General features: G+C 40.7%; 1 protein-coding gene across 2 annotated transcripts in view; it reads right to left on the reverse strand.

Annotated features, from left to right (window-relative positions):
- The window catches only part of PRIM2 (DNA primase subunit 2), a 119,475-nt gene extending 105,912 nt beyond the window's left edge, over window positions 1-13,563 (reverse strand). The window contains exons 1-5 of one of the 2 annotated variants that reach the window (XM_064447856.1): window positions 13,496-13,563; window positions 13,037-13,209; window positions 12,270-12,373; window positions 11,880-11,959; window positions 4,916-5,036 (exon numbers count right to left, since the gene is read on the reverse strand). In XM_064447856.1, coding sequence (XP_064303926.1) covers window positions 4,916-5,036; window positions 11,880-11,959; window positions 12,270-12,373; window positions 13,037-13,193 — 462 coding nt within the window. In that variant the 5' untranslated portion in view covers window positions 13,194-13,209; window positions 13,496-13,563. Of the gene's footprint in view, window positions 1-4,915; window positions 5,037-11,879; window positions 11,960-12,269; window positions 12,374-13,036; window positions 13,210-13,495 lie in introns of those variants that run through there. The other variant, XM_064447857.1, reaches the window with a different exon arrangement.
- Window positions 13,564-17,918: the final 4,355 nt, after the last annotated feature.

Genomic DNA, 17,918 nt, shown 5'->3' on the forward strand with positions numbered 1-17,918 from the left:
GCATTTACTCTTCTTGATTGCTGCTTAAGGATTTCCTGTGCTCCCTATGTGACTGACTTTGCACATAGACTATTTAATGTTCCTTGAGAGCTGAAAATTACATGCCATACATAAAAAGTTTTGGTATTTATCTGGATGATGACAGCACTGTCCCTTAAAAACCTTTTTTCTTTTTGTTTTTTTAAAGTACATAAAGTACAGAATAGACTGAAACTCTGAAATACCTTCAGAACCATTACATGATTCTTCTGTTACTGTGATAGAAAACCATTCAACCTATCAGAGGAAAATACTCTTGAAGTATAGATTAAAAATAAGCAAGCTCTAGAAGCAGGGAACAGATTAGTAAGTATTTCTTCTTCACTAAAGAGATAATTATACAGCAGGATCTTCTTGTATTGATGCCCCATACTAAAGCATCAAGACTGGCAACGTAGCACCCCTTTCAGGACAAGGAAACATCAAAAGCAGGAAACTTGTGATCACATCTGTCCCGCCCTGCTCTGCGCTGGTGCGGCCTCACCTCGAGTGCTGTGTGCAGTTTTGGGCACCACAGTACATTAAGGATATAAAGCCACTAGAGAGTGCTGAGAGGAGGGCCACAAAGCTGGTGAAGAGTTTAGAGGGGAAGCCATACGAGGAGCAGCTAAAGTCACTTGGTTTGTCCCACCTGGAGAAGAGGAGACTGAGGGGCCACCTCATCGCTGTCTGCAGCTTCCTCACAAGGGGAGGAGGAGGGGCAGGTGCTGATCTTTTCTCTCTGGTGACCAATGACAGGACCCGAGGGAACGGCAGGAAGATGTGCCAGGGGAGGTTTAGGTTGGGTATTAGGAAAAGGTTCTTCACCCAGAGGGTGGCGGAGCACTGGACCAGGCTCCCCAGGGAGGCAGTCACAGCACCAAGCCTGGTGATATTCAGGAAGCACTTGGGCAACACCCTCATAGACATGGTGTGGATTTGGGATTGTCCTGTGCAGGGACAGGAGTTGGACTTGATGATCCTTGTGGGTCCCTCCCAACCGAGGACAGTCTATGATTCTGTGATTCTATTCAAAGGCTGACAAACCACATAACACTAAAATAACATTAATGTACATGATCAGGTGAAAAAGGAGTGAGTCATGGATCCAAGTGAGGTTGTGTTCTAAAAAAAGTAAGCTTAGTTTTGAGGCAAGAGTATTTCTGTCAAAGAGTAAGACATGCATTAACCAGTCTTCCAGTCTCTTCTCTCTTAAGCAGTTCCCCAAAATTTGATGGACGCTTGGCAGCAAGCCATCTATGGAGCATTACATAAAAAGTCAGGACTGATAAGATTACAGAATGAGGTCCAGAAGTTAAAGTGTCAAATAAGCATAAAAATAAGCTTTACTGAGCGAGAGAACTGCAGAATTACTGAATAGCAAGTTTAGCAAATGTTCCTTTAAGTCCAATGCTCTAAGCTGAACAACTACCTCCTTTTTGCAAGACAGCAGCGTTTTAACTAAAATGAAGCCAATGCTATTCAAATTGCCATTTTCCCAGGGAACAGATAACATCAAGAGAAACATGCCACAAATGGCTACCAGTTAGATAACACCGCTTTAAGAAAACTACATTTTAAATGAACTAGTAAATACCTATATTTTATCAAAATATTCTTTCCTAAAAGTTGTTATTGTAAAAGCGTCATGTAACAAATGCTGCTTCCAGGCCAAGCCTAAGCACTCCCAAGGCAAGCCTAACTAATCCCAGAAAAACACATTGAAGGGACTTCTACCAAATAATGTATCATAGAGTGAGTGCACATATACAAAATCATTTCTATTTGCCCGCAAAAGTTCTAACTACTGTCAAAGGTAAAGTTCAGAAGTTAAATTTCTTCAGTGTCTTTCTATTTACTGGAAAGGAGTCTATACTGTAAATATCACCTTTGACACCATGGTTCAATTACAACTTATTTCCTGAGGAAACATGGGGTCAATTCTTAATTAAGTTCTCAGTACAACAGTTTTGAGGGGGAAGCTATTCATGAAAGGTGTATAAATGATTTTGTTAAGCTAGAAATAATCTTCAAAATCTCATCTGTTTTAATTTTTAAATAGATACAAAAAAAAACAGAAGAGATACATCTAAAAGAGTTTAAAAGTGTCTGAAGAGCACAGATCTTAAATTTATTTTCTAATGCAACATCAACAGCTTTAAAGCTGTTTAGTTTAAAGCTGCTGGTATCGCATTAGAAAATAAATGACTGCATTAGAAAATAAATTGTAGAAATAAACTAATTAGGACAGCTACTCCAAGATACTACGAAGTACACTAGCCTGTATTATTTTTGTACTATTTCCAAGCAAAACAGCACTTCATTAAAATGCTTTCTCTTGCCAAAAAAAAGTTGTGGTTTTGTATTCTGATTAAGAACCCAACACTCATTCCCAACACTTCCCTAAGCTTCAAATTTCCATAATTCATATTAAATGTAGAGAAGCTTATTTTCAAAATTTTCACAATGTTTGTGAATTACCATAATCCTATGCATATTCAAACACAAACTCAATACACTGAAGTCATCATCTTTAATCTGAATACTTTGAACAGTTTATAACCTCCCTTTTACAAGCAAAGGGCATTTTTAGAATCAGGTACAGCTCCCCAAAGCAAAGATTTACTTATTTTAACAAACCCCTTCCCATGTATTTTGCTCCATTAGCAACATAAATGTCAGTCAATCCTATAATAAAAGTGAAAACATTCATTTTCATTAAATTTCATTACCATTTTTGTTTTCAGAAAGTTCTTGTTCTTTGACAAAAGTTCTCTTTAATTATAAGACCAGAACTACTATAATTTCAAATTCTTCTAGTTGTTAACAACTCCATTCTTTCCAAAAAGTTGCTAAATAAGATCTCTGGCACTACAGTCTTCAAAGATGATCTTAACAGCTGCTTAAGTATTACCCCTGAGTGGGACTGAAGATTTATTGAGTCTATAAAGCAATAATTCTCAACCCATAATTCAGAAAACCTCAGGAATTAGTCTGCAAAAAAAATTATAATACACATCTGACTTTGCCATGCATGTAAGCAAACATGAAAAGGAGAGTAGTGACAGTTGGTGAATTCTTAGTGTTTAGCTTCACCTTGTTGTTGCTGTAAATGAAGACAACTGTGACAAAACTGTACAAGGCGATCCACTTACTACCCCTCTCCACAAAGGAGCTGACCAGTTCTTTTATTACATACTGAAAATCACTTCCTACAGTGGTTCTCAGAATTGTTAACTGGAAGCATAGCTACACCGGACTATGCCAAGGTCTGAACTTCAGCAGCTCTGGCCTATCTCCGATTGCAAATATGAAATGCAGAACCATCATCTAGAAAATGCAAGGCCCCTGCCTTCTCTTTAAAGAAACTTAATTAACTTTCTTAGGATATCTTAAGCAATTAAAACCCAACAGGAGAATTCCTATCAGTTTACCAATACGGAAACTGGATTGTAACATCAGAACTTACTTCCTTTTCCTGAATATCATTCCGTTTTCTGACGGGCAGAACACAAAAGTTTGGTTTCCATCTTGTTTCATGCACAGTAAGCCATGAAAACATTGTAACTTCTAACAGAGAAGTATCAATAGCACAGTTCATTTCCCTTTTAAAGCCTTTTACAAATACAACACTGAGAAAAATAATGCTGCTTTTACAGTGGCCTTATTTTTAGTAGCCGCTATGTAGCACCATAGAGTTTAGGACTATTTTAAATAAGTATAGAATTCCGTAGTAACATTCAATTATTTTACACATGATAGTGCAAGGAGGGATCAGTTTTGCTTAAATTCCCACTAAAATTGGAAGGGGGAAAAACAATAGAAGCAGAGAAGTAGACTTTCAATGAAATGATGCTTTGTTGCCTCAGTAGGTGTAAGAAAGTAATACCTTCTTAATCATTTTGACATATTGAAGGCACATTCAATAGCACAGAACCAAGCCATACTCCCAGCTGTTTCTAGCAACCTGTAAACATTAATTTATTCTCACAAGCCTGAATGCTGAAACTGTGACAGGACAATATGAGACTGGGGAATAAGCAGCGGAAATACAGCTCCACAAATACACCATTCGCTGAAAAGGTCTGTTGAACCAAAGAATGGCATTTCTAATAGTCTCTCAAACACCCAGAAAAGCCTATGCGTTACTGTTTAGCCAGACAAATTCATTCTCAACACTGCACAAGTCATCTTTCATCGTCAACATGCACTGGCGCCACATCTTTCAATCCAGCAACATATAATGCATAAGTCAGCCACATATTTTAGAATATTTAAGTTCTTCTAATTAAGCAGTATTTTAAAGAGAAAGGTTTTTTTTCAGGAGTGATGATTGTACATTCATTTTTATTAATTTAAGTTTACTCTGAGAGCTACAGGCAAAGCTGGAGCCTTCTAACAAAATCATTTACAGCTGCAATGCAAAATTTTACTGAAGTCACTAATGCAGAAATGGCAAGACCTTTTCCTTTAATCCACTCAGTCAAAATGAAGCAGTATATAACAGCAGGAACTCTTCTGTAATATTCCTAAAGCATCTCAAAAGCAACAGGTTTATTGTCTGCATGGATTTGGTATTTTTAAGGTTTTTCGTAAGTTGGTAAAGAACTAGAATGACATTGTTTGTTAACTTGCTTTTGTAATTACACATTTTTCAGTTAAGTGTTGGTTGACTGAAGCAGACTACTGTTGCTGCAACACAAAATTACACCGCTTAATCCTCATTTCTGTGGCATGACAATTCTTCAAGTTCAGAAGTTCTGTGTGGTTGTTTTTTAAAGCCACAAGGACACTTTTTATTTCTTAAACAGAAGTACTAAAACTATCCTAATGAGATTTTTTTTTTTAAATCAGGAACATGCTATATAAACACAAATCCAGAAAGTAACATACTTACAGCTTCAAAAGATAAGTTAATGTGTTCCAGGAATTTCTGCCTTAAACAGTCAGTCAGTTCACTGAAGCGATATCGCAAGAGATCCATTTCTTGTTGAAGAAACCAACGCCTGAGATCCTCACTGAAAAGAAATTATTAAAAAGAACAAAATTATTAAAAATCATTAAAAATTATTAAAAATTATTAAAAAATAAAATAATACGTTTTCTGATTACACATTCCCTCTTTCTTTATAAACTAGATGTCAAAGCTAGTGAAAGTAGCATTAAATGTAGTGCTGACTTTGGCAACAGACCCACAAACTGAGGAGCTCGGAAGAGAAGGCAGGAAACCTTCAGGAAGGAGGGCTCAGGCAGAAAAGACTTTTGAAGAGACAATACACAAAGAAGCGTGACTGCGGGTGTTTTGGAAGAACAGAGGTAGTCAGTCTCAACACTAAAAATTGCTCTGCAAGTATCAAAGCTGTTACTCTTTTAAATGGTACTCACCATTTCTGACTTGTTTTAGGTAAGAATAATCAACTGCAGATGACTTTCGGTACTTAAGGGACAGCTTCTTTTTCTTCAACATGGCACAATACTTCTTCATTGTACAATTAATATCACAATTAATCTAATGGAGGCAAATACGTTATGAAGCCTACTTCTTTCAGTTCTCACTTTTGGGGTATGTCCAGCTGAAGGAACATGCACGCATCTCACGTACAATAACAACCATGCTCTATGCTAGGCAACAAATAGCCTGGAAACAGGCAAAAGGAAAATAAATGACAATAAACTTGGGTGAGTAACACAAACAGAACACCTAACACTTGACAAAAGAGCAGAAAGGGTTTAGCAACGGCAGGTTAGCAAGTAGGAAAATAAACAAGAACACATGGATGGGAGTCAGTAGAAAGCATAAAAGAAAAACAACACTGAAGCCACTCTAAGTACTCATATTACCCTTCGCACACTGAATTGGCAACATCCCAGCACTCAGATTCCCAGGCACCAGCACGTTACTCAAAGCTACAGCAAGTAGGTACCAGAATAGTAGTAACAGAAGCCACCCTGTACGTACAAGCACAGAATACGGATGATACTGCATCTCGCTATTATGGGGCATTCTTTAAAATTGTCCTCTGAGAGCTATGCTGTGGGCTACTGCCACGACAATCCACAGAGCACAGAAATGCTACAGTCTTACCTGTTTTCCTTACAATGTTTAACCATCTTTTCCCATAGGGGACCAGTTAATTACTACTGAGCTGTTTGTGCCTTTGCGGGCAAAACCTCTACTTGAAATACTGCTTGGAGAAAAGTGATTATTATTCAAATTATAATTCCAGATAGAAAGGCTCTGTTAAGGTGATTTGTAAAGTATAACCCTGTGGACAGTTTCAGTGCTTGGGATGTATTAATAACCTGTGCAACTTAAAACAGAAGTTAATGCTTTTATGACTGATCATCTGCAGTTCTTCTGTGATCATCTTGAACAGTAACAAAATTCTAGGATGTGACAATTTTACTCTTTTCCTAATTCATCAGCTTTACACTGCATTTGTTTCCCTAAGGAAATTAAAAAAAAAAAACATCAAGCACATACAGTTACTCTGGAAGCCAGCCAGTCTTTTGTTCTTCCTTTCCTTCAGGAGAGTAGATCAAAGGCTTTAATCCCACCTACCCACTGAAGTTACCAAAACAAGAAAATACTACTGTTATCTCTAACACAGTACACACACCCACATGGATCATTCCTACAGTTGACAAACTAGCTGATGAGCTGGCTTATGTTAGTGTATATGTCCAGCATACACTTTAAAACTGACTTTCCTGGGAACATCATCATTAGGGCATTAGTTATGTTCATTTTTCCTTACATCTCAGGAAAATTTTACACCATTTCTAAACCCAGATCATGTCTTATACCCATTATTAATATTTAAACAATTTGTACGCTCATTCCAGACATGTATTAGTAATAATACTTATTATCAAAACCACAAGCTGAACTGAAACGCAATGTCACTGTCATTACATAACTAACAAAGCTGCTGCTGAAGATAAGACAGTTGCAGGTAGTTGATGCATAGATGTTAGGAAAGTCTCCTTGTTTTTTGCCACTTAACTTTTTTGTGTGCAGAATACTCCACAGTTTAAATCAGATCAGTAGATTGCCAACTAGAAAAAATAATATTAAAAAACAGGCTCTTTCATAGCAAGGAACAGCACTTAGGGGAGGGGAAAAAGAAAAAAACAAAACCAAAAACCCTCTTCACCCGCCAAGGAGTGGTAGGAAAGACCAGCATATTTGTTATGAAGAATTAACACAGAAGTATTTTAGAAAGACATGAAAATGCTCATAAATCTGGAGCTTAAGACTAGTAGCTCACATTCCACAGTTAAGTATGAGCATTCATATTTTCATGAATTCATGAAAATTCATTCATATTTCATTAATGAAATGCTTAATATGAGTATTTGTGTACCTGTACTGGCACATGTTGGGAGCTGAACTACTGGAAAGCAGCTCTGTTGAGAAGGACCTGGGAGTGCTGGTGGGCAACAAGGTGACCCTGAGCCAGCAATGTGCCCTTGTGGCCAAGAAGGCCAACAGTATCCTGGGCTGCATTAAAAGGAGGGTGGCCAGCAGGTCGAGGGAGGTTATCCTCCCCCTCTACTCTGCCCTACTGAGACCACATTTGGAGTACTGTGTCCAGTTTTGGACCCCCTAGTTTAAGAAGGACAGGGAACTGCTTGAGCAAGTCCAGCGGAGAGCTACCAGGGTGATGAGGGGACTGGAGCATCTCCCTTATGAGGAAAGGCTGAGGGGAGAATTTCATCAATACTTATAAATACCTGAAGGGTGGGTGTCAAGAGGATGGGGCCAGATTCTTTTCAGTGGTGCCTAATGACAGGACAAGAGGCAACGGGCACAAGTTGGAACACAGGAAGTTCCACCTCAATACGAGAAAAAACTTCTTTCCTGTGAGGGTGACAGAGCAGAGGCACAGGCTGCCCAGGGAGGTTGTGGAGTCTCCTTCCCTGGAGACATTTAAAACCCACCTGGACATGTTCCTGTGCCCCCTGCTCAAGCAGAGGGGTTGGACACAATGATCTCCAGAGGTCCCTTCCAACCCCTGCCATTCTGTGATTCAGCTACCAACAACTTAACGTTCACTTTTGAAAAGCCTGGGCATGGGCCAGAGCTCTATTTTACTAGGCAACCCACATCAGAAGGTTCCTCAAAGTTTGAGTTTCAAAAGGGGAACGTGGGTACAGAAAGCACACCAAAGTAAACACTAGTCATTGTAATAAGCAGCGATTTCAGCACACAAGTCTAATTTATCATGTAGAAGAAAAGTGGCAGGAAGTAGAGAAAAGGCCTTGCTAAGTTTGATAAGAACTTACATCTTTGTTGTGTGACAGACAAAAAAAAAAAAAATAAAGCACAAAACTATATTTGAAAGTTTCCTGAATAGAAGAAAGATTTTCACTGTCAGAGTTGAGCAAGATTTATTTCTTCCACCTGAAGTAAGTAAAGCTCCTGTGACTTTCAATATTCTTCATAGCTAGTCTGATAAAGTGAAGACAGATACAACAGACAGAAGCAGAAATATATGGTCATAGCCAACATAGAAGTAAAATGCTCTTTAGAGTTGTGTTTGCCATAAAAGTGAATGAAATAAGATTATCCTATTTCCTGGTCATGACAGATACAAGTGATATTACAAGAGGTGTAAAAGAAGGGTATGGATGAGACTGATCACTCAAGATTGTACAGGCCGTATGTTAGCAACTTTATATAGGAATGAGTTTTAAAGTCTTGGATTTCAGAAGGCAGAAGGAGGACAGTCAAGAGATGATGTCTACATTACAAATTTAACTGACAAGAACGGTGGAGTTGGCCACTTCAGACCATATAATAACCGAAACAAAACAAACTAATTTTTAAGAGAAGACTGATGCAGACTAGAAAAAAAGGTTGATGTCATCTCGTACCCCTGGGTGGCACTGTTGGCCAACTAGAAACTTAAAAAGGCGGTGTTGCAGGAAAACAAGCCCTTAAACATGACTGCCTGGCAGGCCACAGGGAAGCAAATTCAACCTAGTTTGCAGTTATGTCGATTTAAGTACACTTTTTCAAACAGTCCTACCTTAATAGCTTTCATCAGCTAACGTAATGATTTCTGCCAAGATTATTTTTCTGACTTATTATGATAAAAACTTAGAGAACAGTATATTCTATTTGCCTTCCGATTTTATCTTTTGGGGAATATGCCAGTTTAAGAGCTTAGAAATATCTCATCCCTGAAATAGGTACTTTCCAAGACAGAATGAAGAATGCTGGGTACATGGTCACCTCACAGTCCTTAAGATGCTGTTTTCCATTTTATGACTAATCACTAAGTCCACCTATTCAAAGAAAGAAAAGCTACTTTAAGAGGAAACTGACTATCAAGCTGCTTTATTGAAACACTGCATCAAACTATCTGTATATAAACAGGAACACAAAAATACATTCGCAAGTAGTTTAAAAGGAGTGCCCTGGAGCCCCATCCAAGACCACCCTCTCCCTAAGAAGGGGTCTTTCCTCTCAACTACAAAGCCAGGCTCTTTCCTGCTGATTCTGTGGCTCAGAATAGCTTGTATCCATTTATGCACAGTGGTTCGCCTTCACCAGCTGCCCACCTCTGCCCTGCCTATAGTCTAGTTCTTAAGATACTGCCCTCAAACACAGGGTTTGAAACATCTCCCATTTATTTCCTAAGCAAGCACTACAGTCAAATAAGTTCTCATACAAAAGAAAAATATCATCTTTTAAAAAAAATAGCTTGTAGAGGAAAAGCAAGCAGTCAAATTACCTCCATCTATCATTAATTCCAGGAGATTCCAGAGCCCTTATAATAGCAGAGGGGGGGAAGATACGACATCAGTGACAAAAGCAGATGTTTAGCCAAGTCCCTGCTTGGTTATTTCCGACTGAGGCAGCCTCTCACTCAGCACACTGGCCACCATCATTCACATATTACTTCCTCCCTTCTCAGCAGAGCGGACAAAGCTTAATCAATTGTACTCCTGAACCAAATACCCAACCTTCAGGCTTTTGCTACGAGGCTTGTATTGCCTTCTGTGAACCTGACTTAAACTCATTTTTCCTGAAGCTACAGACCAACCAAAAATAGATGCTTCTTGAATTCCAGATCAGATTCTTGCCACCAGACAATCCTACCTTCCAAAACAGTAAAACTTTCCTCAAATGTGTCACTACCAACACCCTCAAGGTGTCTCATCTCCCACAGAAAAGCAATGGTCCCATCTAAATAATAACCAAATGCACGAAGTACAGTTGTACAAGTGAGGGTAATGGAAACCAAACCAACTATTCAAAATGCCACTAGCTGCATAATAAGAAACATTAAGTTTTATGGGGCTTTTTAGTCCCAGGATACTTAAGGATACTACATTTAGGGGGTCTTGGTAGAAACTTACAATATAGGTAAAGCAAGATATTGTCTTGTAAAGATCAGCAGGACCAGTATGACTAAGAGTGTTCATAAAAATATACACAACAAACATAAGCACTAGAAAGAAACCAAAACTACATTTGTTATTCGTCATGGCAAATAATACATGTAGAATAGAGAAGGGTGGTAGGAATTTCAGTTGTGATTCTGTTATTCAACTTACTCCCTTCTTTCAAGATTTTAAGCTGCCCTATCAGAGTCACTGCAGTGAGGGCTGCTATTGACCTTCACATCCACAGCCCGTTCCTCACTGTACATCCATCACAGATCTAGCTGGCTCATCAATCACATACATCAACAAACTGAAAGGACAACATGATGGGATGTGAATAATCCAGAAGATCTCAGGTTGTTTGTAAAGTCACCCAGGGCCTATAATGGTGAGGTTTCCTCCATCTGGAGGCTTTTGAGGCTTCTGCTACTTCCTATTCTGATCAGATCATCTGTAGCAGGCACCTACCATGTTCATTAATCACCTTGGTCTCTTCTCCAACACTTGCCCCAAAACTCTCAACTGTCTCATGATCCATTCCAAGGAAAAGCCCTGTCCATTCCAGCTCCATATCCTGGCTTAGAGCTCAATCCCTCCTAATCACCCTCCTGGGTGTTTTCACTTACAAATCCATATCCATCCATAGCAGCACTTCAGTCATGTCAGCTCTCACAGTGTCATAATATGTCTCCTACCACACTCACCTAATTTAAACAAACTATGTTGCAAATTAAAGTGCAATTGAATTAACAATTCAAAACAGTACACACTTCGTATTTCCCAGTTTTAGTTCTAAGAAAGGACTGCAATGGCAAGGAGTCAGCAGTTCACACTGATGCATAACCAAGTTGCTAACAGACATAAAGCACCAACACCTCTAACTTCATCTGAAAGCTACAGCTGAAGCAGAGGACCAACTTTGTGCTTGAGATGTCACACAACAAAAAAGTTGCAGTGCAACCATCCATAGCAATGAATTTGGAAGAAAAGCAAAGTCAGTAGAGGAAGCCTCAAACTCGGATGTTATTTTTTTTTTCCAGAAACACGGCTCTCTCATTAGACAATAGTGTAAAGCCTATATACATAGAAAGATCTTTGGTCAGAAATCAATAGTTTAAGCATATGCAGCAGTTACATTAAATTAAATTATCAATCACTGCAAATGCCTGACAAACACTTAATACTGGAGTCCTTTAATCTCAAAAAAGGTGTCAAAAGAGAGAGCCTCAAATCAACATTTTGTGTGTAAACACCAAAAGTTTATTTTTTTTTATTACTACAAAATTTGGATATTAATTCTGATCCCAAGTATCCCTTTTCATCAGAGTTGAAATTGGGTTCATAGCAAAAAGCGTCTGTGTTTGAGCCTACCTCTCTATTTAGCAGCCATGCAACTCTAAAATATCTGTAATGTCTATGATAAAGCAACTTAGTATCTATATACATACATACAAAGTACTTACGACTGACAGTAAGCAAGGCGTAGTATGAAATGAGAGATGTGGTCTTTTCTTCTTGCCTCATAATCATCCTCAGCCAAAGCCTACAGAATGTATTATTATTATTATTTCAGAGAAATAATATCTCCCAGATTAAAAATCCCCAATTAATTTATCATTGCTGTTCAACAGTGTATTAATACTCATCTTTAAGACAATAAATGCAAGACTCAAAGAAGGGAGGTTTCCTAAAGCAAGAAACCTATACTCTCAAAGGAAAATTACACCTCTGACCAAATGACAAAATTTAAGGTTTTGGAATAGTATTTCATCACCTCTGGTTTTATTCTGAATTCTTGAATGGTGTAAAAAAAATAAAATGCAAGACAGCTTTCTCTTTTGATTTTTACTTACTTTGTAGGGAAACTTAAGTTTCCGGAGCTCACACACCAGCTTACTTTTGTATGAATCATTATTTTTCACATAGCTCACACCAAGGTTTTCAACCACTTTGAGCACTGGGGGGGGGGAAAAGAAAAAGTCCGTGTTAGAGACAACAAATCAAAAAGAAATCTAATTGTATCATGTCTTGGGAAATGAAGAAACTGGGGTAAAGCCACAGGAATTGCTTTTAGTGGTATGGGGAGCAAAAGGGTAAGAAAAATGGAGGATAAGGTGCAGCCACAAGTCCTGAGCGCCCAACTCTGGGATCCACAGAGTCAACAAGGAAAGGGAGACAGCTAACTCTGATGGACCAGCCTCAGAACGTCTGCTTCCACTGTAGTAACAGAAACCTTGGATTCAGTGGTTTTTCAGGAGTTCAGGGGAACCCTTGCTCCCAGCCACAGCGGCCTGAATCGCTGTAGTGAGTGACAGCAAATACGTCACAACACCTAGAAAGTGGAAGGGGCTCATAAAGGCCACCAGTGTAAATCAAAACCAGGCAGTCCTGACTGCTGTACACCAAGCGCTCAGGGGGAAGCCAGTCACAGCTCTCTGAAGGACCCAAAGCAACACATTTTCCTTTAAAGGGGGCTCATTTCAGCACAAGCTGGCGGCCAGTTCACATTAACAACGGGCAAAGAGAGCATCTAAGCCCGCCAAAAATACATACAGATACGTACAGCCCTGACAGGAAGAACCAAAGCTTGGGGGAGGGGAGGGACGGGGACGCTACTCACGCCTCAGGCGGTCGATGGCAAAGGTCTCGAACTCCACCAGGGAGATGTTTTCCGTGGGGGGCTCCAGGTAGAACTGCAGGCTGTGGGGGTACAGCTCCCGCCGGTCCCCCGCCAGCCACGCCTGCTTCTGCCTCCCCCGGCCGCTGGAGAACTGCATTTCCGCGCCGGCGGGCCTGGGGGCGACACAGACGCTCAGCCACCAGGGAGGGAGGGAGGGAGAGACCGCCGCGCCACACCGCGGAGCGGGGGGGATGACCGAGGAGAAGGAGGAGGCGGAGGGGGCCCGCCCGCAGCCGGGCCCCCCCAAGGCTGCCGCCGGCCCCGTCACGGGGAGACCGGGCCCCTCCCGGGGCGGGGGAGCGGCCCCCGGTTCCCATAGCAACCACCCCCCGCCGCCGCCGCCGCCGCCAAGCAGAGCCCCCCACCACCACGCGCGCACACACACACACACACACACACCTGCTGCCGCGCCCCCGCCGACCGCCCCGGTTTCCCGCGCGCGGCCAGCCACGCCCATCACTTCCGCCCCGCCCCTCCGCCGTCCGTCACACGGGCCACGCCTCCCGTGCGGCAATTGGCTGGCGAGAGCGAGGCGCGCGGCCGCATAGGCCCACAGTCGGCATGGCGGCTGCCGCTACGTGCCCGCAGCCGGTATGGCGGATTCCGGCGGCCTCTCTAGCCCGGCGGGGAGCTCTATGGTGTCTGACCCATTGCACCCAGAGACCTAAACTGATTGAAAGCGTCTTTTTGTGTCGCTCTTTCTGTCTGTAACTTTGTCATTTTCATGACTGAAGGTGTTAAAAAATATTTGCCACCAAATGAAATAAATAACCTTCCTCTTTCTTCCCCCCAACCTTCCGTTCAACAGGAGGCCAATGGATAGCTGTGGGTGTCTGGGGTGGGGTGTCTTCCACTGCCCGCCTGCCCTTTCCAGGCGTTTTCCATCTTCACAACACTCAATATTGCATGTCAGTGTAGTAAAATGGCTCCTGTTGTGGTTTAGGCCCAGTCAGTCACTAAGCACCACCCAGCAGCTCGCTCACACCCCCATCCCTGTGGGATGCGGGAGAGAATCAGAAGGGCAAAAGTAAGAAAATTCGTGAGTTGAGATAAGAACAGTTTAATAATTAAAATAAAACAGTGATAAGAATAATAATAACAATCACAAAATGAAAATAACTAGAGAGAGAGGCGAAACCTTGGAAGTGGGGGAAAAAACCAAACAAACAACAAGTGATGCAACTGCTCACCACCCACCAACCAACGTTGACGGTCCCCGAGCTGTGATAGCTGCTTCCCCCTGCTGACTCCCCCCAGTCAATATACTGAGCATGACATCATATGATATGGAATATCCCTCTGGCCAGTTTGCATCAGGTCTCTTGGCTGTGCCCCTTCCCCTCCCGGCTTCTTGTGCACCTGGCAGAGCATGGGAGGCTGGAAAAGTCCTTGACTGGTATAAGCACTACTTAGCAATAACTAAAACATCAGTGTGTTATCAACATTATTTTCATACTAAGTCCAAAACACAGCACTACACCAGCTACAGTGAAGGCAATTAACTCTATCCCAGCTAAAACCATGACAGTCCCTCCCCAGGGGCTGAAGTTGGCTCCCACGGCAGGAGAGCACAACCACAGTGCATATACGCCGTGTGACTGAGGCACCTGCGATGCTGCCTCCAAAGAATCTACCCATGGTGTCCTCCCATGGCACCCGACAGTCCCCATGCCCTTCTTGCCAACATGGTGGCAGGTGACAGCAATTCTTGGCCTCTCTGTTTTACCACAACATGGTACTTGATGCAGTCGATTAGTTATTTTACTGATTCCTGAGGCACCGTTGCCTTTGTCAGTTTTAAAACTGAATTTAATTTCTCCAGAATATACAATTTCCTGATTTTGTCTAATGCTTTGTTATTCTGCTACCCTACCAAAGTCAGTGAAATGAAAACACCTCTAAGACCCATTCTTGTTCTTCCCTTCCTCCATTAGTTTCAATACCTTGAGGTTCTGAAGTCATGATCATCCTTATCTCTTCCTATTTTCTATGAAACTGGCCTGAATCTGTTTATCTTCATCATACTATTTTACACTCCTGATATTACTGTAATTTATTTTATTATTTTTTTGTTCAGCAAAATCGTCTGTCCTCTGTGTAGAAAAACAACTACTGTTTTTCATCAGTCATCTACTATTGTCCCCTGTTCACATTAGCAACAGCAATATCATCTGAAACTTATGCAACTCCAGTGCCCAAAACAGAGAATCACGATATCAGTAAGTTTCACAGTGCTGGTAAGCTGGTTTGAAATTGAAATATCCACACAGTATTCAAACACCAAGGAACTTCCTTTTAATTCCATGATCCCATAAACTTTGCACCATTCGACAGTTGTATAATTTTATAATTTTACCAAGATAACTGCAGGATTTGCCATTTTTGCCACTGGGTTGAACATTTTACTGCAGTTGAGGCTGTGTTCTGTGTCCCTGCCTCAAAATGCCACTTATTTGCTAATTTTCCCCAACCAGAAAAGCTGATTGATGACCTTGTAACAAATTCAGAGTGTAAAGGGATGGAAAATCAGAACTGACATAGAGTTTATACCAACAAAGTGAGGAAAATCTGTAGCTTAGTCTAGCAAGTTGTTCTTAAGAACAATGAAGCGATCATGGACCAGGACACATACTAGCCTCATGTTCACCTAAAACACTGCCAACTAATCAGATTGCAGCTTTAACAAACCCTGCCACTGGAAGCCATGTTAAAACTGCAGCCTGCCTCCGTACTAGCAGGTTAAACACGGTGTTCAACTGACGCTGGATAACCCACTCCAGTTACCTTTCAGAACAAGGCGGCTGCATCCAAATTGCCTACGGAGGGTAGTCCTATGTCCATGCTAATTCTCAAACCATGAAGTGTGTTCTTTGGTCTGGGCTGAAACTCTGCCAAGAGACCATTTGTAGAGTTTAACAGGATAGAAAATAGAGTTTCACTCTCCAGGGCTGTTCTGTAGTTTTCCAGGAGAAAAACATTCAATCACTTTCTTTAGATATATTTATATTTTAGAAAATATATTTAACCCAAAGCAACTTTACATCTATATACTCATTAAGCAACTTTTTTTTGAATAGCTAGAACTCCTCCCTGCAGTTTCTTCCCTTCTCCACCTGGCTGCTACACAAGTTGCTCAGGAGTAGGAGTGAATCCACCAAATCCACCTAGTAGTTGCAAGAAGGCAGAGCCTTTGTCTGACCAGTGTGTTCAAATCCAAGAGATCTTACGGAGATGGGCAGTGCACCATCCAGGGCAGGTCAAGGAGTGAAGTAAGAGCTCGCACATTTGCTTTGAGTGCTGTACCTAGCCTGGGCCAGAGGGGGAGAAGTGTGACAATGCTGAGGAGCACTCTGCAGAAACCAGCAATGTTTTGCATTTTAATTTCATTTCAATTAATGTTTTAGGATTTGGCATGTAAGTGGTACCACAATTTTAGAAACCATGGTATGCAGTTTGCTGTCCATCACCATTTCTTCTACTGAAGTCTGTCTGTACTGATTTTTTACAGGTCAGCAGTTATGTCTACATCTGCCTTTTTTTCTCCCCCACTACTAGTTTCTTTTCCTCTAATGCTGAGTAATGATCCCTGAATTGTCTGAAATTAGGTGAAGACCTAACCTGTTTCTTTTTATTTCAATTAACCAGTCGCACTGACATTATTGCAGAAAGTCATATGGTTACTTCAGCAGAAATTAAGAAGAAAAAATAACAAACATCTATATTATTAGACTCAAATAAATCTTACAGTGCAAAACCTTTGGGAGGGGTTTGTCAGCTCTTCCACACAAGAATCCTTTTCTTGGGAAAAGAAAACAGAAAAGAAGTGAAAAAAATATCATCTTGGTGGAAAACTCCTGAAACCACAATTCAAACAATTTCATAACCCAAACTTTCTTACCAATGTATTTATTGAAACCTATAGACAGTTTCACTAGTGTTTTGGTTACTTTTTGCCATGTATATTTTCATCACTGCCACAGGACCATTACCAGTAGGGACTGATTATTTAAGTTTTTTTTTTTTAACAGAACCATTGATGTTGCAACAACCCACCTCACAAATGTTTTGCAACAACATCCATATGGTCAGCTGTCAAACTGTCCCCATCATCCCATCTAAACACAGTCCAATCCATCATACGCCAACCTGTTCTGCCACCTAATTAACAAAAAACAAATTCCTTATTTGCATTAAATATATATCATTGCACAGTTTCTACTCCCACTTTTGTTATACTAACTAGCAGAGTGCCTCATGCTCATCCATCGGAGCCCAGTTCTTCTCTACTTGCATGACTACCACTGATGGTAGGAGGGTAAACATGGTGATGCCAATATTTAGTCTCTCTTTCAAGCTGCCCCATTCATCCATCAATCATGTCTGGGGTGTTTGGATCTCTATGGATGGCAGGGATTAGGGATTAGCACAAAATGTCCCTGCTCTGCTTCCAGCTCCCTTTCAGCACTTAATGTTAATTTACCCACAATCTTCCTTACTGTATGCATGTATCATCAGTCTGATTGAATTCTTGCGTAACTCAGTCTTTATATATATTGTCTTAATGACTTGCTTTCTTGATGTTTTCAAGAATTCTCTTAAAATACTACACTTGAATTTTAACTTTTGTTTATTCAAGATACTTATTTATAGATTTTTACATCATTTAACTCAATTCCTTTACTGATCTTATTTTTCCAGAAGTCTTGACAGGTTTACACATTTCTTGTAGTGTATTTGTGTCATTGCTATCCCAACTTCTCTTAGTATGTCTGTTTTGCAGTTGTCTGCTCTATGCTTTTTATTACTTCTTTAAATACTTGCC

This window comes from Phalacrocorax carbo, chromosome 3, assembly GCF_963921805.1.
Source record: "Phalacrocorax carbo chromosome 3, bPhaCar2.1, whole genome shotgun sequence".
NCBI lineage: Eukaryota > Metazoa > Chordata > Aves > Suliformes > Phalacrocoracidae > Phalacrocorax > Phalacrocorax carbo.